This window comes from Argiope bruennichi, chromosome X1 (assembly GCF_947563725.1).
Source record: "Argiope bruennichi chromosome X1, qqArgBrue1.1, whole genome shotgun sequence".
NCBI lineage: Eukaryota > Metazoa > Arthropoda > Arachnida > Araneae > Araneidae > Argiope > Argiope bruennichi.
In genome coordinates, this window is record NC_079162.1 from 81698409 (window position 1) to 81723198 (window position 24790).

The following is a 24790-nucleotide window of genomic DNA, read 5'->3' on the forward strand; positions in this document are numbered from 1 at the left end:
CGCCATATGAAAAGATTTAATGTGTTGGACGAATAAAAAATATAAATGATATAACTATTAATGTGCCACTGGTGCTCAATGACAATCTTGGCATACGGGTTTATACTTACTTAATAATGGGTTTTTAATTTTTGCTCATTCGGCGTCTTTTTTTTATATCTGTTATTTAACTAAAACGGGTTTTCTAATGTTTACCAATCTTAATTTCAGTTGATTTGAGAAACGCTGTTTCTTCAAACGTTCCGAGAGAACAAAGGACTTGAAAGCGCTCATGAGTGGTTCTCAAAAAGAGGCGCTCATGTCGCCAGTGGCGCTCCCTGCGGCACGAACGTGCGGCTCCTCAGTGCGTCGGTGGCGGAGGAGGGATGCGGTGGCTCGTGTCGCTAGCTCTTCTGCTCGGCGTGGCCGTGCGGGCCGACTACTTTAGCGGTAAGTCTACTGCTTTTTCCAAGATGGGGGAGGGGATCGATCCCTTGCGATCAATACGGAGGTGCATCTTTCGCGCGCGATCGATCACCGATGCTTCCAAGAATCACAATCCACTCTTTGTTTGACCAAACAAAACTGGCCCTTACTTCTCGCCTCTGGGATTCCCTCATTTGTGAAATTATTGACAGCGTGGGGGATATGAAAATTTTTATCTGAGGAGGGAATCGAATTGCATGTTGAGGAGCAGGGGCAAGTTTGTTTTCCTTTTTCCTGCCGCTCGGAAATTTATCGGATTTGCTTCCGCGCTTGAAGGGACTTAAGCGGTGGGGGCACGTGCCCCTTTCTCTTGTTCAACAATTAACTTGTATCTAATTATTCTGAATGCAGTTTATGTTGATCCGCTGAGCCCCAAACGTCCAAGAAATATTTCTGGATCAATTTTTATGTTTTTTATCCTCATGGGGAATCCCTATAATTTGGGTGGGACCATCATCTTAGCTGATATGTGTTGTGTTGTCTCTTTCATGCAAGTTTTTATATCATTGATAAGAGAAATTGATTTGAGAAATGATAATCTTTTTATTGTTGTTCGTAAATGAGAATTTATAAAATTTTTTTCGTGATTTAGTTAATTTGAATCGGTTTTATTCATCATCTGTGGTTAGTGTCTTTTTAGTGACATCAAAGCTAAATGGTAGATCAAGAAAAAGTTTTAAATGAAAATGGTGCTTGATTATTTTGCTAAGTTGTATTATGTTTATTACACTATTTAGAAAGGATCTTCTAAAGATCTAAATCCCATAAAATTGCTGTTGTCATGAAGATGCAACATTTTTAAAAAAGTGGATATTTTATAAGCGAGAAATGTCATGCGGTTTGTAAAATAATCTTTGTTATTGTTATATTATTAATAGTATTGTTAACAAAAATCCTTTATTTTATTAGTTAAGTTCTGGTCTAATGTTTAAAGTTTCATAGTAGAGCAGATTTATACATTTAACTTCAAAAAATAAGATATGTTAAATATATTTTGTTTGCTGATTATCTATACCTTTACTCAAAGAACTTTCGCACTGAAAAGTCAGTTTTAAGAGCAAGACTTGAAAGACAAAAAAAGTCTTTTATTCTATAGTTCTTTTTCTTCTGAACCTGTGCGAATTACTTTTTTTTTCTCTTTAATTACTTTCTTTGAATAAGTTTGTAATTGTAATGGTGTTAGATAAATATTGTTTTGAAAAATTGAGATTGTATTAGTGTCATTGTTTATGCACTTTTGTTAAAGTGTTACTTAAATATATTTATTATTTAACTGTTGTTTCACTGGTATGAAATAGGGTTTCTTAAGTTTTCTTCCAGTTCCGAGCAATTTCCTACTTAAAAAAAATCCGCGACTTTATCCAAGAAAAAACTTTTTCACGACTTTAAGCGGGCATAGAAACTCTTATGAAACTCTTATTGCCTGTGAAACAATATTGTACAATATTGTGCGATATTATATTATATTTTTCATTATTTAACAATATTATACGATATTGTGAATGTGTTTTAATATTATACAATATTGTACAATATACTTGTGCTTATAGGGTATTAATAGAATAATTAGAAAATAAATTCTATATGTATATTTGGAAAATCTATATAAAAAATCGTTTCTGATCATTTATATAGCTTCTGAGTTGTTGTTGTATATTAATATTATGCTATTTTATACGCTTGTTATGAATTTTTTCGACTTGGAAAAAAAACTTCCGTGGACCAACTTATGAAGGAACATTTTTTTTTCTTCACTCTCACAAGTGAAAATAAAATAGGCCTATGAAACATTAGTTGGCTATTCATAAATAAAAGTAAAATATATATTTGTGACAAATTTTAGTAAAATCAATTGGTTTATTAATTATTGTCGTTTGTTAAAATTACTTGCTATAAATGTTTTCGCGCCCCAATTAGGAGCCAGGATCCTTAATTAAAAAAAGAAAATAAACCTCTTCGGGGAAAAAAATAATTACAGAAATAATAACGAGATTTAATTTAAAGCGGTAATGTTAATGAAATTGATTTAAATTTTTTTCATGTTATGCATGTTAATTTCCATTTTAAAGAAGCGAGTTAGTTTGCAAATGAAATCTGTATAATTTTAAACTGAAAAACATTTTTCTGTTTTTGCAAATGCTGTTTCTTGAGTCTGAAGGGTTTAAACCCATGTTGATCGATCCTTCTTAGACGGTATAATTTTCTGACGGAAATATATGCACAGTGGTTATTAAATAATTATCTTTTTAGTTAAAATATAGAAAAGTCTCAATAAGCGAATTGATTCGATTCCTTTCTTCCTGAATAAATCAGTTTTGGGGCAATAAATTTAAGATTTTTCGCTTAAGTTTAGCAGTTTTATTAAACTCATATTTTGCCTTTTGTGTGAATTTTTGAATGTTTGATACTTTAATAGATTACCATTTGCATTATTGTATGCACATTTGTTTTTAAATCGATAAATTTTCAATCGGAAAAAAAAAGTTACTGAAACTCATAGGAATGCTCTCTGGAAAAGCAAAAACAATGCTTATTCTTCCATAAAAGCATCTACAGAGATTAAACCTTCATACGCTTTTGCATTATTTTTCCAAACAATATCACATGACCAAAAGCCAATAAATTTTTTGGAATCCCCAGCCTTCCTCAGTCATCATGGTCGTGGGGAGGAAGAAGGGGGAGGAGAATGAACGGACGAAGGGAGAGATGGCCACTTCAGCTGATTAACGCATCATAGTGGCGCTATTGTCCAGCTCCACGGCGTCAACATATTTCTCCAGCGAATATCGAAGGCTGATTTACGTAATTGGCTTGGTGAAAATGAAAAGAAATAAACAAACAAGGAAAAAAAAAAAGAGTATATAAAAGCTTATGTTATAGCGGATGATCAAGTGCAGTACACTGTTAGTTTTTAATTTCCTAATATCTGACTTTACGAATAAAATGTGTTTCGTTTGATGTAAAACGTCGCATATATTAACCTTTTGCACTCGGAAAAGTAATTCGATGCAAAATTATTCAGATAGCATAAGGACTTGTTTATTGCTATGGAAAAGAAAAAATATTTATACATTTAAGTTGAATTTTACCGAAAAATTAATCTACATCTTCTTACCATTCTTTAAGTACTTTTTAAAAATAAGAATTAAAAAGATAAATAAAACATCAAAATGGTGCGCCGTCTTGAATGGTGAGTGAGAGGCACCATCCAAATGCAAAGGGTTAAAGGATGCAAATTTGAAATTTTAATAAATAAATTTAATCCATGCAATTTCTATGTTATTAATACAAATTCATTAGAAAATAAAAGAAATTTAAAGATTTTTTTAAAATTGGCACTTGTATACTATTATATAGTATTGAAAACAACAAATAAAAATTAAATTCATATCTTTATCGCATATCTTGAGTACTAATTATACATTTATTTTATATAATTTATGTTCTTGTAAGTAGGAGTTTAAATAAAAAAAAAATCATAGTTAATTTTTTGAGAGTATTGCTTTATGAATGGAATTAAGTTTGTCGAATGTTTTTGTTTCTACAGACTAAATAAATTCTAAGTTTTTTCAATCCAGCCGCGTCATTAATCCGTTATTTACTGACGATATGAACCATTGTAACGAAAAAATTCTACACTTATAAGGCGCTAAGCTTCGATTATACAACGTTTTCGGTGTTGAAAATTCGAATCTCCGAAAGTAGAGGTCACTTTCGATGAGTATTATGACTTCAAAATTGTTCGCAATTAATCAGTTAATAGAAAACAAATTATGAAGTGCTAATTCATGAAATAACGAAGAAGAATGTGAAGTTATTCCACATTGCTTTAAAGACTCTATGGACTCTAAAAACTTCGAACTTATTTTGATTGTCCAGAGAAAAAAAAAAAAGATGCATTTCGCAATATTCGATTCATAATGTTGTGTTGAAGGATCATAGATTATCATATCTGCGAGGATTAAATGCTTTTTAGACACCTATCTGCGTACATATATTTTATATAAAATAATAATTGTACAGTTGGTATTTAAAATACGTAATGGTATGATTTTTATTACTTTTTAATAATAATTTTATAGCAAATTCTTAATTTTTGAATTTAATTGTTTTCAGTACTTGTGCAGTAATACGCCAGTATTTTAAAAATCTTAAAATTAGTTCTTTTAAATGAATTTGCATTAATAGTATTAAATTTGTAATAATCAAAATTGTTTATTAAAATTTCAATTAAACGTCTTTTCATTTGTCATTTTACCTTAGATCTTTGAAGGAGGTGCCGATAGTATGTCCTAATCCGGCGATTCCTTAAAGAAAAAAAGTTCTAAAATGATTTTTATTTTCTATCTATCGCAGAATGTCTATGTATTTCATAAAATAACAGATTAGATCAGTTAAATATGTGTGATAAGTTTATTATTCAAAATACTTTATTGTATGAATAGACTTCTATAAAATTTATTATTCACTAATTAGAATCGTTAATACAAATAATCTTATTCTTTTAAATAAAGTTATTCTGTAAATTATCTAATTATTAGAAGACTGTTAATTAAAAACACATTTCTTTTCATGGTTAAGCAATCTTCCGCTTCTTGTTTAATAAAGTAAGTTTAAAACCAAAAAGAAACTAATTCAAATCTTCCTTCCATTAAGTTTCATATTTCTTCACATTCATTTTTTGAAGAACTATGTTTTCGAGTCAACATAGTATTTTAACGTAAGAATTTAAATTAATTTAATTATGAAATTTAGCTCAGCGTACGAAATGAATTCATTTTACTTCATGCTTGTTATTTCACTCTTTAACAGAGTTAGACCGTTACTCCATAAAATAACAAGTTAAATTGTCTAACGCAAGTTCAATTTGCGCGTTACCCACTTCATTACAATGACGTGTTCTGTCTCATGCATCGCATTACGGTTTTTTAAAAATATTTAAATCAGTGACTAAGAAACAAAATAGCAATTTAAAGCATCTAAATAACTGTGTTTAAGTATTATATGTATACTTTACATTCGGTAACAAAAATAAATTTGTGTCGTATATCTCAAGATATAAATTCTATTTTTTTAAATAAATAAAATACAAAATTGTTCTGGAGAATATTTGTTGTTTTAAATAACAGAATTATAAATTAATAGTTAGTAACGCAGCCTTTATGTATTCAAAAAATTAATTTATTTTTATTCCCCCCAGCAAAATTTACATCACAAACTTATTCTGAATTCTCACATTGCGTACATAAATTTCATGAGTTTCTTAAAAGCTTAAACACAATTTTTGTGTTTTCTTGTATTTTTAAGAAATTTTTTGCTAATTTCCGTGATTTGAACGTTTAGATTTTCGTTGATTCACAATGGCACCATTATGAATTATCGCAGGATCTAATGGATTAAAATATAGAAGTTCATAAAGAGAACAATGAATCTGAAGAGAAAGTCACTAAAATAGCCAGGAAAGTCCTGTAATAGGGGGAAAAAAATCATAGAAAAACTTTTAACTGAAGGGGTTCTCGAAAAAAAAAAAAAATTAAAAATTGGGTGACTGTTCATATTGATGAATCGAGGAAGAATATTTTATGAAAAATAAAATAAAATCCAGAAATTAGCACTCCAAAATTAGCGTCTGATGTAGAAAACAAATTTCGGGAGTCATTCAATCTCGGCAGTTTTCATCGTATAGTATGAATGGCAGGATATGATGATCAGAAATATTAAAAAACCATTCATAAGAGAAACTAATCTAAAAAAATCTTTGCAAAAAAAAAAAAAAAAAAGGCTTGCAAAGCATCCAAAAAAGCAAGCTAAGGCCTTTTTACAAGGGGAAAAAAAAAAAAAAAAAAAAAGCAAGCTAAGTCCCCTTTGTAAAAAAACGCAAGCTAAGGCACGAGCTCGAATCAATGGATATGAAAGTAGAGATCGTTCGATTTTAGTTTGGGGTTGCATTGCAGCTTCTGAGGAAGGCAGTAGAGTTATAATCGTGGAAATAATGAATAGATATGGCGTATTTAGATATTTTGAAAATTAATGTCCTTCCACATTAGAATTTGAAGGTTCATACATTCTCCAACAAAAATAATAATCCTAAAGACATTTGTCGAATTTTGAAGGAATGGCTGCTCAATAACGCATGGATAGACTCAAATCCATATCTCAGCTACCAGAAATTACCTTTCTTTAACCATATGTAAAACTATTTGGATCAGCAAATTAGTAAATTTAACATCAAAACTAAAACTTATTTGAATTAACTGGTTCTAAAGGTGTGACAGAAAATACTATCTTCTGTAATTTAACTTTAATGAATCTGATGCTATAATTAAGGTCAGGGAATACCCCCAAAATTACAGATTTTTAATATTTTGTAAATTTTTTTAATTGCCATCTTTTCTTCTTTTTTTTTCTGTTTACATTCTATTTTTGTGCTGTAGATTGTATTTTTAGTTAAACTCATTTAAAATTAAACTTCTATATTTTTGTAATATTTTTATTCATCGTGAAATGAAGTAAAATATACTGTTAATGAAATGAATAATTTTCTCTTCAGCTATAATGAGTTTAGTTTTTCTTCAAAAGATAACGATACTATTTCTGTTCATATTTGCTTTTGTGACTAAGTGTAAATGGGCTGAAATAATGAATGTTCCATATTGGATGGCATCTAATCAAAAAATTAAATAATTAACGTAAATCAACGGGCTCCTTCCATTCTTTCACGAAATAGTAAGATATTTTATGAAATAGTAAGTTTTATGTTTTAAAATGTTCAGAAAAATGAAAGAAGTTTTCAGTGTTCATCTCTTGCTCTGTCGAATATCACAAATTGTGCATCATTCGAAATATTTTCTTTATATTATGCTTCTTGGAAATTCTCATTTCTGTGCGCTTCTTCTTAGTCATGAAGGCAGTCTTTTTCGGTCATGACTGCGAATTAGTTTTTTTCATTAATCCTCTTGACAGTTCAGTTTTCTTTATCTAATTAGGCGACAAGTTCTGTTTTGCAAATCTATTTAGATTTAAACTTTAGCACTTTGATCTCTCTTTTCAAGCGCAGTTCTAGACGGTTTATCGATGTCTCCTTTCAGGCACCATTCTAGACGGTCCATCATTTTGATGTTTCTTGATTTTGATAATTAAGGGAAAAGGGGAAAACAAGTTTTTAAAGTTGAAAGAAGCGTGGATTAATTTTTTTGGAAGAAATCAGCTTGTACAGTTATATATTTTTATTTCTCGATGCAATAAGCCCTTGTTATTTATTAACTAATTAAACGTCTAATTATTTCTCTGAATACAAAAGTTTTAATTGACAGTTTAAACGACAACGCGTAGTAAATTCCGTGTGATTTTTTCCCCTAATCAATGAAGGATTTGATTCTAAGTAAGTTTAAAAATACAATTCAATGCCTAAGCGACATATCAATAGAATTTCTCAAGCAGTTAAATATAATCTTTTTATTAGTCATACGTAGATTCTTTTCTCAAATAATCTTTAGAATTCAGTATTAAATTTTTTTTGTTGAAAAGATTTGATTTTAGATTGCTCAGATTATAAAATCCATTAATTTAGAATAAGGCTGCTTTTGTAAAATACTTCATTTATGTGTTTCTAAATACAACTGTAATATTACTTTTTGAATCAATTATCAACTTGGATGTCGATTTAAAAATGCTTTTTTGAATTAATCTTTAAGCTGACCATTTTTTATTTTTTTATATAATATATCTTTTAGTATTATTTTGCCTTTAAATAAATTTACTAATTTTACTGTAAATCAATTTTTATCTTAGATTTGATAGCTAACCATTGTTGGTGTTTCTCGCAGAATTTTTATAAACTGACTTTCTAATTCAATTTTTGATATGTTCAAATAATTAATAAGGTTTGATTGATTCAAATTATTGAATTGTTATCCAATTTTTAAAACTTTTAAAGACATTAACTTTCGAATCGCGCACTTTTTTAAATTGCTATTTAGAAGTAACGTTTGCAAATAGGTCTGAATATTTTGAAACGAAATAAATTATTATTTATATGCAATACAATTGTAATAAAAAATTATGATTACCCCTCTTGCATCGCGCGCTAATGTTTAAACCGCTGGAGAGTTAGTTTCTTCAATTATCAACATTTTTTATTTTCATGCTTTTTTGATTTTTGACTTTTTATGTAGTCCTTTCAGTGTTAGTTATATATATATTCGGTATTTATTTATTATCTCCATTTTATGTTACAGTAGATATGTAAGCATCTTTGTTTCAAATTACTTTGAAGAGCTGTTTTATTTTCATACTTTTTCCAGCTTTCTGAAAAATGCGATGTTACTTTTTAGCAGTTATAAGTATGAGTCATTTTTTCGTGTAATTGCCTCACGAAAAAATGGCAGTTTCCCTTTTTCCCGCCTTTCCATCTGATGAGTGATTTGTCTCTTGACATTGAATGAAATTAATGATAGTGCAATTTTTCTATTATGTATCATTGAGAACTGGAGTTTTGAATCAAAGAGCGAATGAACGGAGAAACAGCAATTGCATCCTTTTATACTTTTATTGTAACTATTAGTATTTGTTTGCAATTATCACAAAAACGTGTTTTCCTGTGGGCATTGAAGTCTAGTTAAAAATGCCTGCATTAAAAAAAAAGAAGTATTTTAAGTGTGCAATAAAGATTTCTGAGCGTTCTTGAGGTGAAAACTAAGAAATTCCGAGATCTTTTCTTTACACGTTGACGTAAATGCCGACTACAGCAGTGAATGCATATGAAAATGGGATGACCGTTCTATATTCTTAGTATTATAAATAAAGGATTAAAATGTATATCAATTCTAAATCCATTTCTTTCTAAACTCTTCCAATTGTCTTCCAAGAATGAATGATGGAATATTTAAGATTAAGTAGTCAGTTACTTCGTTTATTCTCAGAATTGGAAACTGCCCGTGCGACTTTGTTCGTAGAATTTAACGACGTGTATATCCGTACAAATTTCATACTATTTGTTTCAATCAATTTTAGAGTGTGATGGTAGAAGCATCAAAAATTGTGTTTGAAATCATTACTGGAAATTTTTTATAGCGGTTTTTTTTTTTTTTTAAATCTTTCTTTTCTTTTCTCGTTTTTTTGGAGCATAGTTTCTTTTTTGCCATTATAAACAATCATGGGAAGTGGATTGCAACTTCGAAGATTACTGTGAAAGTGATGAGCTTTATGTTTAAAACTAATTGAATTAAAAATATTTAATAAAGTTAAAATATATATTTTTTCCCTTTTTACTAAATTATTCGCAAAAAATATTGTTGTCTGTACATCTACCAGTGTCTGTAGTCATCTTTTGTGTATCGGAAAAATCAAGCTATTAAAAGCAAATGACGGTTATAGACATCTTCCATTTTTTAGAACAATTTGTTGAAAATGTAATAATATTATTCTGTTAGTATGAAATCTTGAATGAACTCCCCAAGAATCGATTAACAAAAAAGTTTTTATCGCCCATTAACGATTTCAAAATGAGCGTTAAGTTAAAAATTTGCATCAAACAATATTCAATAGTTAAATCAATGTAATCTTATCTCAAACAAAAATTTTCCATTTCTTCTGTTTTGCTGTTAATGTGAATGTTTTAAGTTTTATCTTCTAGCTTCAACTTTATTCTGAATAAGCTTGCTTAGTCCTTGTTACTACTTAGTGTTCCTTGTAAAAACTCTCTCGCGAGATTTCTTTAGTTATTTATTTCGCCTTTTACGCAACGAAAGTAATTTCCTGTTCGCTGTATTTTAAGCACTGTTTTAACTTTGAAACTACTTTGATCTCAAGTGTTACTTTTCCTTTACGCAAGTTAGACTTGAATTCCGCTTTTCCTTCTACTTTCTTCGAACACTAATTTCCATTTTTCATTTCCATTCTTAAGATTCTTTGTTCTGTTTTTGCAGCTGTCCAGCTCTTCACCAATTTGTATAAAAGTCTTCTTGTTTACATTGCATCCCTGATTTGTTATCAGGTATATTCTTTCCACCTCCTACTCCCTGATTTTATTGACTGCACGATAAAAGGATAAAGCAGTTTATTGAAAGTATTGCAAGGCTTAAAATGTATGCAAAGTCGTGCTTATTTATAAAATTGTGCGTATTATATTTCTGATGAATTGTTTTGTGACGATATGTGTTTTCTTTAACTTAACATCAATTGTAATGTGTTTTAAGATATAGGCTTATATTTAGATGAAAACATTCCTTGTTAGAAGAAGAAAAATACAGATTTGAAGTTTCCATTTAGGGAAAAATAAATCTGAATCAATTTACGGTTCTAAATATGTATTTTAACAAAAATTTATATTTAAGAAAAATATATGTTTCTTGTAGTATATTTGCAAATTTGGATGATTATCCCCCCCCCCCCTAGTCCTGAAATATTTTAAGGAAATTGTGGCCTTTTTCTTAGATTCTTTCTGGTTTATTTTCTGAAAATTTCTCCAAGATCTTTCTGTCTTTTCTATTGCAAATAAGTCTGAATTATGATTTTTCATAATTCTTTTTATTATTACATAAATCCTCCTATATGTAAAGAATCTTAACTTGTAAACATTCTGCTGTATCATTTCATCTCAGAATACCAACTTTTTTTAAATAGCTATTTATTGTCCGAAGCATATAACATCTCTCTCTCTCTTTCATATATAATATTTGAAGGCTCTTAAAAATCATTTTAAACACATTGTGATTTCAATTTCTTGTCTAATTTAATGGTACCATTTGTTTTAAGATTGTGCCGGTTTGATTCTACCAAGAAATCATATGATTTTTGAATGTTTATACATTTTATGTAATTTTTAATTTTTGTATCGAATAATATTCATGAATAATGTAATTTTAATAATTTTGTTTATAAGATTACCCTATAAAAAACTTCCAAGGAGTCAAAATTTCTAAACATTTTTCTATCTGACAGAGATGAAGCAGTGAAGATAGTATATTTATTAGAAAATGGATTTAAATTATAATATGTATTGTAAATGTGTATATTGGCATCGGTCGATGGATTACTGTAATAATTTTAAGTCGAAAATTTAAATATATTATACTTTTCATTATTAGTTTGTTGTTATATATACTACGCATCTTTGTGGTACAGGAACAGTTCTAAAACGGTGAAGCAATTATCGTGTATTCTGAAATTCAGAACGTTTTTATAACTTCTTTGTATTTATAAAATTTGTGGTTGAAGAAAAATCTATTAATTTGCCTTTCCTCGAATTGATGCAAGAAATCAAATCTTTTATTTAAAACTTGTAATTTAGTGATTTTTGCGATTTTTCAACAAAGGCTATATTGTCTATATTGGCTCATTAAGTACCATTTATGAATATTTTTTATAGACTTCATAAATGCTCCAATAGCTCTGTATGCAGTATTCGATCTTGTTGAATCATATTTGAGATATGGATATGGACCGAAAGTTTCTCATTTTTCTAGGTTGTCCAACTTGATACCTAATAAAGGCATACTAAGAGGAAATTATTAAAATAATAATAAACTAGATCTAAATGTTTTAACTGTTTTAATTTAAGCTGGAAGTGAGACCTTGCAAATTTTTAATTAGTGGAGCTCTCCTTAAGATCGCTGGATCATACATTCCCACTGCCAGGTTAAAATACTTACTTTTTGACTAAGTTTACATTAAACTTTTCGTCTAAATCCCATACTGCAGTTTCAAAACAAAATGTTAAGCCACGCATCACCTTCTAAGAGACTACTTATGTATGATCCTATGTTATAAAAGCACTTGAAAGTTTCGATGGAAGCCATTAACATGATTCTCAAGGGGTATGTTTTCCTAAAAATGGTTGCTTTAACTAAAACTAATTTGTTTAAGTATTCGTTTTACAAATTCTTGTCTTCTTGAGTAGATGTCCATTGTAAATTGGCCTGTATTTGCATAAAACGGAGTCCAAACCTAAAAGTTCAACAAGATTTAACTGCACCCACTTCCCTTTTCATCATTTGGCTCTCTACACACGCCCCCGGCTTTGGCAAGCCTTGTTCACTGAAGCATCTCTCATTCCTTATCTCAAAAAGGGATTATAAATTCTCTTGCACGTAACGGAAAGACCAAACAACCTGCGGTTATAAAATAAAGACTGGGAGCTTATTTTATGGATGTTAAATTAACCTAACGTATACCGATTTTCTTAGTTTTAATAGATGCTTCTATTGAATAAGTAATATTTATGTCTCGGTGAACTAAGCATCTGAAAAAGAGAAGTCTCGCATTGTTTTAAAGATTTATTGCTAATTCTGAACGCTTTAGCGATCTTAAGATCTGCATAGACCTTCTTAATAACGTGATAATTCATGAATTCAGAAGCCGGAAGTACCAGAAAATTTACTTTTTCGGCTAATAATATAAAGTAGAAATCGATGCATTTCTGTTAATTAATAAATTTCATTCATTTCTGCATTTGGTAAAACTTGCCGGTATTATTTCTTTAATTAAATGTTTTTTTGAACGAATATTTGCTATTTATAATTTTTGATTATATTTCACTCTTCTTCTCTATAAATTAAAATTCTCTTCTTGCCTTTAATGGTGGTTTGATGGCAAAATGGTCGTTTCGTCATCAGGACATTGCAGAAATTTCAGAACGGTATTTCCGGCTCAGTTTTGTCTTCACGATCTGAATACAATTGAAAATTACCAATCTACTAATAGGGATTCTACTTAACATAATAATAAATATAAATAAACAACGCGAAATTTCGCATTTAATAGAGATCACGAAGTCATGATTTTTTTGTTATTTTTGGTGGTGAAAATAATGGTAATTTACCATTGCTCCGAAATTACCACCAAAAATTACAAGAAATCATAATTTCTTGTTATTTTTATGTTAAAATTCTTGTTATTATTATGTTAAAAAGAATGCCTAATAGCCGATATATTTCTTATTTTTTCAACATTTTCCTAATGTAACTAAATATTATAACTTTAAAAAAATTTCTATCGGTGTTTAAAAGCTTACTAGACGGGGGTGGATCGATTTTTCTGGAAATAATTAACCTAACTGTTGTCTTTTTTAAAATCTTCTGTAAACTGTAGTCTTTTTATTTTCTTTCTTTCTGCTTTGTTAACACATAGATCCAAATATTCTGCGGCATAGCAGCTGATGAATTCACTTAACCTTCTCGGCAAGTCCATCAAATTGTGATTGAATAAAATATCGCTGTTATCAAATCTCCATTTTCCTTTCAGAAATGTTTTAAATCTTTTATGGGGAAATAAATGCTTTAAAAATGTATTTGTGGAGTATTTCTGAGGAATCGGAAATATTCAAAACATATGTGGCAACTTGTAATGATATTCATTACATTTTTTAAGCTATAGGTTGGGGAATCCTACTCAATTTAAAAGAAATAAGTGAAATTATATATTCAACTAAATCTTTAGTTAAATCTCTGGTGGAGAAAAAGATATTTTCCTTTCTTTTTTCAGTATTGCTATGAGTCATTATTTACTTTAAGTTTCTAATTTTCTGATTTCTAATTTTGATGTCTTTAAATTATTAGCATTATTTACTGGCAAATCTTCGCTCGGATGGTTAGTTGTAAAAAACAGTATTTTACCATAATATCTTAATTTGTTTACACTATCGGTTCTACATATTTCCTTTACTATTATTTGAGAGGTTCAAAATAGCTTTAAGAGGTTCTGCTTATATCAAATTTTTTTACTATTAATTAGTTTTTGAAATCTAAATAATAATTAGATCCACAATCATTTGCGTGTCCAACTCGATGTTTAAGTCTTTCGAGTACCATATATGTGGTTAAAGAGTGACCTTAAAAGTTCAAACTTTGCCTGCAAATGCAAGGTAATATTATTCGAAACAATGGCACAGAAAATGTACTTCCAAAATGTAAGTAGAATATAACACATAATACGCATCATCAAACTTGAAAGCATCATTTCACTGAAATGTGACGTTAATTTTAAATATATGAAATAAACGTTTACGAATAATTGCTTACATTTATGGATAAATATAATCGGATCAAACGAAGCGTCATAAAATAGCTTAGAGATTTTGAAATAATATTTAATCCTTTTCAGTCCATTGATTTAAGAATTTATGTAACTTTTGAATTAGATTATATAAGCTACCTGGAATATTTATTAACAGTTTAATCTATATAAAAATAAAAAAGATATTTGAGATATTGAAGCATGACCAAGTGTTTTAATTATTCTCTTAATTACTGATTTTGAATATCAAATTTTTAAATTGAAATGACGAATCAAACACGTTATTTTATATGTGAAGAGGCTATTGCAATATGGTTCTAAAAATAAATTTTTTTACATGAAATATTTTATAAATGTAATAGAAAATGCTATCTATTTCACTGAAAACCATCTTTGTTAAACCTCAAATGTCTGATTTTTTTAAATCGTTATTTATATGCAACGCTTGCAAATATGTCCAAATGCAAATGCTTTTGCATTGATTGAAGCGAGTTGCTGTTTCTATGTAATGTTATCATAGTATAGTATAAGCATATATCAGAATGAAGCATATTGAAACAAACTTCTGAACCATGTAAATCGCTAGGTAAGCAATTGTTGTGTTCAATCAACGGTCTGACGTTGATTTGATATGGAGGTGTCCGACGAAATCTAACTGTATAGCTTCTAAATGGACGTTATTGTAGAAAATCGAGTCAAATTGGAATCATTTTTTAAATGTGTTAACTTCATATTATAAGAATCTACCTGATAGTCCAAAATTGATTTGCCATTATTTTTTAAATGTATAATCCTTTTTTAATTCATGAACATTTTATGATTCCAGGCTAAATTGATAAAAATTCAGTGAGATTATAGTTTGTTTCTTAGAAAATTCTGAAATTAAAACAAAAAAAAATGTATCTAGATAATAAACTGCAAAATAAATTAAGTCATTAGCTGCACTGAAACTTATGAAAGCTAATTTTCCGCTATAAATACTTTTAAAAATTGTGTTTTTAAGTTTAAAATACAATCAGGCCTCATAAACAACACCAAATATAAACCTACGCTCTGTAGGATGCTCTTGAAAGATCGTTACAGCTTTTATTAAAGGGTGGTAGTATTTTGAATTTCGTGATATCGCCTCCCTTCCCCTTGCATCGGATTTTTGAAGCTATTTCGATCTGACGAAATATCAAGGCCGAGCACTTATGCCGCATTCACCTTCATATCTGGAGAGGGATCACTTTTCAATGGGGTGTCTATTGATTATTTGACTCGGAATGCTTCAGGGAACGTCGGACCATTAATTACTCCGAATGTGATGGTATGGAAAATAATTTCGTGGGCGAATATTTTCTGAAGAAGGAAGAATGGGAGGAAGTCAATACTCATTCAGTTTGGAGTATATGCTAAATAAAAGGCTTCGCTTTTGTTTTAACGCATAGCCAGCCGGAAGCGAAAATGTACGGCTCTTTTTGCTACGTTACATCATTTTTTACTTTAAGGTTGAGTCAAATACGAGAAATCTCGTTCGATTTTATAGCTCTTCTGTTATTTTCTTAGCATACTATGCTTCAAAGGTGACATTTTAATTTGCAATTGACTTTTTTTTTGAGATTGAATGAATAGGAGAGAGTAAATACTTTATTTAATTTTTAAATTTTTAGCATTATAATGCTAAAAAAAAGTTTAACCAGTTTTCAGTGCTTTGCGAAAGCGAAAATGTCTACTCTTTTTGTTACGTTTTCAGAAACTTTCGTGCTAATATCGGATCAAATGCAAGAAGTCTTATTAGAAATTATAGCTCATGTACTATTTACTTAAAATATTACGTTTCAAAAGTGAGATTTTTTTGGTCTTTTTTACACGTCTTATTTGATTTTTCTACTTGTTTGTAATGACGGAATTTTTTAGTTAATTTTTATTCACTTCTTGATGAACAAGAGTTCTGAAACTTTATACAGTTGTGCATTCACAATTACAATACTTTATTTTAAAACTTTCATAACTTAATAATAAACTAATAGATTAATTTATTTAAATCTTTATTTATCACAAACTGTACTTGGTACTGAATTTGTGAAAAAATTATTACAAGATTCCTTAATATTAAAGATGAATGAAAAACGATTTTTGAAGTATATTAAATTATAAAAAATAGAAATAATTGATATAAAAATATTTTTAAAACACTTTTATAGGTGGAATCAAAAGTAGGAAATAATGTTTTCAGCCCCAGATTTTAAAAAAATATCATGATTAGGGAAATTAAGCTATAGTACGTTTCATAAGAAAGAACTTAAATAAAATTAAGCTATAAATTGATTCTGATCCAGTAAAGGAGGCACGAGATATAGATCATCTGATAGTGAAGTTGAGAAAATTCCGCTACCAAAACTGTGGTAAAATCTAATGTAGTAACATAAAAATAATGATAATGAGTTTTACATAGTAATTGCAATGATGAATAATGAGATTTAGCATTGAAGACTAAAATGTAGAATTAAAATTAAAAAGTCATTAAAAGCATATATTTTTTTTATTATTCTACTAAATTTGATTTTTTTTACATTAAAAATCATATCGGTGGAAACAATATGGTAAAGACACTAACCAACAAGGAATATGACATTCAGTAAATTCTTAAATATTCATCAGAAAGAAAATATATTATGAATGGATTCAAATTTTAAAATATATAATCAATGCCTCATGTTTCTAAAATTTCCTTTGACTTCCAGATTTTGATTTAAAAAAATATTTTCTACAATTTACTACATTGTTAAAAGTACGCTTTTTAATGACTTTTTTTGTTATTAAAAATCTTTTTTACATGTTAAAACGAAAACGAACATTTTTATTAACAATATGCAACAACGTCTCCCACATTGTCTGAAACAAGAAAACTTATCAAAGAAGCTAACCGAGATAGGATTAATTTCTTTAGAAATAACTTATTTTTTTTTTATTAATCCGAGGAAAATATTCATTTTTTGATTGATTACTTATTATTATTGTATCGACTGCAATTTAATGAACCAGCAAAGAAATCGAACCCATTCTTCTAATTATTAGTCAAAAAATTGTTTATTTTACACTTGCGTTTAGAAAAGCTGCTAAATTAGCCTTGAATCTTTTTTACTGGAAGATTCGAAAGTAACTAAAAAACATATATAGCTTCCGGATTGCGTAATTACGAATTAAAATACAGATCGCATCCGAAAGAACCACTTAAGTGGTGGAAATAATTGCCGCAAGAACAAGCTGACGAAATTTGTATAGCAATACTGAAAGGTAATGAGATAAAAAGTCAACAGCTACTTGAATAGGTTTCGCAAATGTCTCCTACAAGACATTGGTGTAAGATAAACCAAGATTCATGACCAACAGTGTCACAAGAAAACCCAAAGTGTCGCCAATAAAATGTCTAAATTGAAGAAGAAAAAAAAGGAAAGTAAAGCTTAGAAAATGGCTGTTATATCCGACGCTTGCTATCTTAGAGATTCTTTCTTCAAGATAGTGAGCTATACCTGAAGCCAATATAAATAAAGATTGAGTAAGCTGTGAAGTATTCTCTGGACGGGGATGAAACCCAGTTCCGTAAATTGTTCTTTAAATGAGATTAATTTTCTTTTTCAGTGTGAGAATATTAACTTGGATGATTCCTATTTTTTTAAATCACTAAAAAACATATTGGAAACATAACTTATTGGGCATTTCGGTCAAAAATGGCTCTTGCGCCTTTAAGTTTAACGTAAGTAATTCACACCAAACCATTTTTATTCCAGAATGTCCTGATTTTTATCAGGAAATATATTTATTTTCAATTAAAGATAGTATCTTGGAGAAATCGAAAGTTTTTTTTACGAATCTTTGACAATTTTGCAATGCGTTTTGATATTTGTCAGTTAACGAGCTAATGTTGTCAACCATCTGGTACGAATTAACTCCAAAGCAAAAAAAATTATTTAAACTGAAAGTATTGTTTTTTTTTTTTGAATAAATAAAATGCAAAGGAATTTGGCTAATTTGGATATTTTAAATCTGAAGTCGTCGTTTATTCGAATCTTTCCTTTGGCCTTTTGAATAGCATGGTTTTAAAATCATTATTTTGATAAATTTGGAATCAAAATTAAAAACTTCTAAACATTACTTTTATTTCTTAATAGTTTTCATGAATTAATGAATATGCCCAAATTTGCACTTTCAATTGTCGCAAGGAAATAATATTTGAGTTAATTCACTTCACTCTTGGATTTTACTAGTGTACAAAGTATTTAATCAAAAAAAGCAACCACAAAAACTCCAGAATTTTTTAAAAACTGAATATGTTAGATGTGAAATAAACTATTTATTTGAAAGGTTTATTATAAGTTTAGACTATGATATTTGGAGTGTTGTACACGATTCACTCCTTACAATTTCTTATTTATTGAAATTACTTTTAAATTGTTAAAACATGATCATCTTGTTTATAGATTACTTACTATTTATTTATTGCTTTTAAATGCTATAATTAAAATTTTATTTCTATTTTCAGTATAAACATTATTTTCTCTTGCAGTACGATTTTAAATTCAGTTTTCTTCATTTAAATTTAAATGTTATCCCTCGAAATAGTGAAACTCGCGTAGTTTCACTAATTCGAGTAGTTTCAGTTTCGAATTAGTAAAATATTTGTTTTATCATTAAAAGAAAATATTACAAAATTTACTAAACTTTAGATTAAAAAAAAATTTTTTTTTTGGTATAAAGGCCCATTTGCCCTCCTTTGTAAAAAAAAAAAAATATTGGATAAATTCAGATCGGATTTTTTTTTGTCTTGTATATATATATATATGTATAATATATATATATATAAACACTCTAAACATGTAAAAAAATTACCTAACGGTTGAAGATTACAAAAATAATATTAGTTCGCATTCATAAATCTAAAGATATCTGTTTGTTACGGATCTATTCGTTATTGTCGTTCCTTTGACGCTTTGGTTTTGAAGAGATCTCATGCGATTAGCAGCTGTCTCCTGATCGGTTCAGTTTTCATTTAAATGGAATTTAATCAGCTAGTATAATTATTCAAAGCAGCTTTGATAAAAGGTGTTTTTTTTTTTTTTTTTTTCTATTAGCCTGTGCCTTCGGAACAAAACAAACAACGACAAAGAGACAACAACAAAAAAAAGACAAGATCTTGCATCCATGTGGTTCCACGTATAATTATATAGAATTCATAGGAGAGACAAAATAGTTTTGCTACAGAAAGTCGTCCGTCTGCCTTCTGCCTCATTCACTTGACACAGCTTTTATGACTTGGAGAAAGTGGCTCTTCTTTTTGATATAATTGCTTCTCTCGTCCTTAATAATTATTGCGTGATTACTATTTCATTCATAATCTTCTGCGACAGTTTCTTAGTTATCATCTTATCAAAAATCATTCCCTCTTTATACTTAACTCTGGTCAGCAGCCCCTAGTTATTTTTTATCATGGAAGACCCTAAATTCGTTTATTATTCGATTCGGTCTCTGATGCTGTCAGTCTGGGTATTCCTGTGCAGTTCTGAAGTTGATGCCCGGGACTGATTCATTTTTTCGTTAATGACTATTTTTATTCTATTTTAATTTTTTATTTCCTCCATGACGAATCTAATAATTTGTCATATGAGACGATGTATATAAAGACGTATGTATGAGACGATGAGTATAAAGTCAAGATTTTTTCTGCAAAAATGCTTTTCTAGGTGGCATTTTTTTTATATATAGCTTTTTTTCTTTTTACTTCTATCTACTTTTATTTGTGCAGGGTGTTTCAAAAGATCGTATACAATCTTAAGGGTGAACAAGGCGTGCAGAAACTAGTAATTTTTTTAATTATAAATCAGTGGTAGCAAACGCAAATGGCTATTGCTATTTAGTTATTCTTTTCTTCCACTTCAGTTATTGACAAAATGAGCAATATAGTGTTTGATAAAATACAAATTCACAATAGTATAACAACACGGTTGCTTGGATAGTTACGCTGAAAGTCCTGCATAATAAAATTTCTCTTAGAATGCATCAAATCCTTGAAGCTATATGTATTCTTTGTGCGTTCTTATTCATATAATCCTACTATAAATTTATACTCCATTAAAACTGTATTCTTCACTTTATTGGGTGTATCCATTTCTTTTATTTAATTCGTTGGCAAAGCGCCTACAATGGCGGTTACCCTTTGCGTTTATGACCCTACATTCTATCTTAAAAATGCCTTGTAACCGTATATCTGACTTATCCTTAAATTTAGTAAACAACCTTTTGGACACTATATGTTAAAAAATTGTTTCCATATCACCTTATGGACTCATTCTATCAATTTCAATTAAACTACTTTTTCATTCTAACAAAACCGTTTCAGCTTATGTCACTGACCTAGAAGCGGTGGAAAGAGCCCAAACTATTTCTAGGAGACGTGATAGTGACAAAATATTATTGCGTGTATGTCACTTTTAAAACAAATATGATTAAAGGGTGAAAACTACTGTGAGGTACCATTCTGTGAGTACCACATACTTTCCCACTAATGAAACAAACATATGTCCCGATTGCCATTCTCTTTTGCTGCATATACGGGTGAACCATTTTCCTTTCATTTCTTGCCCCTTTTTGGTTCTGCTTTTTATTCCATTAGACGCAAATCCAAATGAAATCTTTAAAAAACATATTGACAATTAATCTTTAGAGAATCAATGCACAACCAACTGATTTTACGAGAAATATTTACATCACTGTTACATCTCATATAACTTCAAAAAAGCAGAGAAACACCTGGCTTTGACTGAATATGTTCAAGCAATGGTATTTTAATATCATATGTAGGCAAACAAAATGTAAACAGCATTGTATGTTCATCATGACATTAATATGTTATATGGAAACTTAGTTTCTCCCCGTAAGAAATATCCTTTACTTTTTCTGATCCGAAGTATGCACAGAAAAAGTATTTTAATAATCACAAAATTCGAACTCAAGATTTTGAGGAATCTCCATGTTTCCCTGGATGCAAAAAATACATTTTCGGAATTATATCTGTCTGTGAGCACAACTCACAAATGCTTTGAGCTAGAAGAATGAAATTCGCTATTTGATCTTTATTCCAAATTTGTAGATTTCTGTCAAATTTTGAATGAAATCTATTTGAAAAAAATCAGTCTTTCCAGCTGTTCGGATATAATTCAACAAAGTAACTACAAAATGAAGAGAAAACTAAATTAATAAAATTTGCTTCATAGATTTAACATTTAAAATGTAGATACGCTTCAAAGTTGAACCATCAATTGATTGACCGTCTGTCGGCCTGTACTTTCACAAGCATGTATACTTTCAAAAATACGAAGACTCAAATAAATGAAATGTGGTATGTGATCTTATAACTCCATTTGTAATTCTGTGTTAAATTTTGATTTTAATCGATTGGAAGAAAGCATTCGAAATACACATTCGGTTTTCTAGTTCTTGTGTAATAACCGCATTCCAACAATTAATTGCCAATAAAAAAAGCCTAAGGTCGAATAATAAGCTCTTTCGTAATTATAATTCGGTAATGTTCATAAGGTTGATAATATACAATTACATTAAAAAGTATGCGAGAAAGTTTCTAGGAGTCAACTCCCAAGAGTTTCTTCAGTTTTCTGTATTGGGCCTTTCCCAATTAATCCAGATAATTGGAATTTCACTGAACCTGAATTCCGATGTTAAATGTTGCAAGCCTGTAAAAGCTAGCTCAATTTCTATGCCAATTTTCTTTAAAGGGCCATTGTGTTCTTTTTTTCTATGATTATTGCAGCTTCCATTTTATCATTTATTCATGCTTTGTCCTCATTTTTCATCACTTCCGTTATCATTTGGTTAGATCTATCTCTGCTCTTTCATCAACTTCAAATTATTTTTCGACGAAGTCGTAACCTTTAGTCTTTGCGTCTCAAAACTACGATTTACTTTTTGGCGGTGAAAAAAAAAAAAAAAAAAACTGAACCGATTTTTCTTTCTTCATTGCTGATAATGACCTCCTAATGGACCCTACCCTAATTAAATCTAATCTAATCCAGTTAAGAGTTGGCAGGCAATAAACAGTTTTTGTGAATCATTTGTAGATTTCAGCTCTATTTCATCAGTTGCGCTTTCTTTTAGAAGACGTTTCATCTCATTCTTTCTTTATTTTAGCAAGATAATGATTTTTGGCTGGCATACTTTGGGTTAATTGTAAGATGTAATCACGTATATTATGCGCAAAATGAAATGTTCTAAGAACAGACCGTTCAGTCTGGAGCTCTCAAATTTAGCAAGTGATTAATTTTTAGATAATGGATCTCATTATGAAAGAGTTTTAAAATATTAAAGATTTTTAAGAAATTAAATATTTATAGAAATTTTAAAGGTTTTCTGAAGTATCTTCGGAGGATTTTATTGTATGAAGCTCATTTTTATATCATTCTAAAATTAAAAAATTGGCTTATCTATTATAGCAGTTTAATTTCTGGGCAATTTTTTGCAAAATTAATCTAATCATAATTTCTAACATTGTTTTTTATACCAAAATTAAAATCAATTTGTTTTATCGAATCTTCCTCTTGCGTGCTTTCGCCAATGTTAATATTACGATTAATTTTTTTTTTTGAACATTGACTTCAAAACAGAGTTGCTACTTTCACTTACATTAACATGATAAAGCTTTTAAGGTGCATTCGTTCATATATTGCGTGACTTGGAAATCACAAGAACTCAGATGAAGACAAAATAGATTAATCAAGCCTTAAAAAACAACTATCATTTAGAAATGTGCCGGGTTCGAGATTTGAAATTTATGGAAATTTTGTGAAAAACATATATAATATGGGGAACAAATGCTCTTTTAACCTTTAACATTGGAATAATATTATATATAATGACCCTAATAACTGCTGCTTTCGTCTTCATATGCTTTTAATTTCTTCCGTTCGTAAATATCTTTTTGACGATTTGACCTACGAATTGTATTTTATACAATGACACCAATAATTATTTCCACTTATCGCAGCATATTTTCAATCTTTTCTGTTCGTAAATATTTTATTTGACGATTTGACCTATGAATTTATTTAATTTCCTTAATTGATGACACATCCTATTTGGGACATTTATTTTTTCGACTCATGAAAGAGCGTGAAGGACATTTGCGAATATTTATGCTTGTCGAGTGTCTTTTTCATTTAAATTAATTGCTACTTTGTTTTAACAACTGATTTAAATGCTAAAAGTTTTTTAATTTGATGCACGAGCCGGACACGTGACATTTCCTAAATAAGTACTACAAAATCTGGCTGTTCTTTAATAAATGAACTTTGAAATTCAAAATTAAGTTCAACGTCTATCGATATTTTCCTGTGGTGTTTTCTGAGAAATTATTAGTTAATAGAAATATAAAAACCATATAGGAAATTAATCTTTATAAGTTTTTCATACTAAAAAAAGAAGAAAAAAGGAACTTCACAACTTATAACACGAAGAGGAGAAGGAAAATGTAACTATATAAACATTTATATAAATAGTCTAGAAAGTAATATTATATAAATAAATATAATCGCAAGTTTATTTAATTTCGCTTAGTATATTTAAATGCATCAACAGTCTAACGCAATTTTTCTTGTAAAGCTTTTAAGCCTCATGTGAGCACCAGAGGAAGCGCATGTTACGTTCTTACGAAAGAAAAAAACTATGAGTACACACCAATTTCCTGTCGCTGCGCGGGCGCAGATAGAAAACGTATATGTTTCTTCTGCATGCTGTAGGAAGGGGAAGAAAATGCTGTCAGAAATAGTTTCTATTATTGTACCAGTTGTATTCATTGTACCACTCGGCATGGGGGATAACGGTTAAATTTTTGCAACGTAACTTATTTAAAGATGATAAACAGTGACAAAATATTAAGATACCAATATTTTCACATTTCCATGAACCAGCTTTATCATTCAAAAATATTGGTGGAAATTGAACTATATTTTACCAAATTTGGTTTCTAATTGGGATCGCATAACATTAAGAAAAAATTCTAGTTGAAGATATTTTATGTAGTTATTACATTTCTAAAGTTTTTTTTTTATAAACAAAATATTTTTGTAATTACTTTAATAAAACGACATTGTTTTGTTTGTTTGTTAGTTAAAAATCAACTTCTGAAAAGTTTATGCGTCTTGGACAATGTACTACTTTACTTTTAAAACAGTACCAAATATTTTTATGTATTATTTAAGTGTACAATCTTTTCTAAATCATTATTCTTGTTGTGAATAATATTTTAGTAATTCTTCGGGTT

General features: G+C 29.1%; 1 protein-coding gene across 2 annotated transcripts in view; it reads left to right on the top strand.

The window, feature by feature from the left end:
* Positions 1–326: 326 nt before the first annotated feature.
* LOC129958411 (tyrosine-protein phosphatase 99A-like) overlaps positions 327–24790 on the top strand; it is a 150542-nt gene continuing 126078 nt past the window's right edge. For both annotated transcript variants that reach the window (XM_056070893.1, XM_056070894.1), the window contains exon 1: positions 327–429. In XM_056070893.1, coding sequence (XP_055926868.1) covers positions 366–429 — 64 coding nt within the window. In that variant the 5' untranslated portion in view covers positions 327–365. The remainder of the gene's footprint in view (positions 430–24790) is intronic.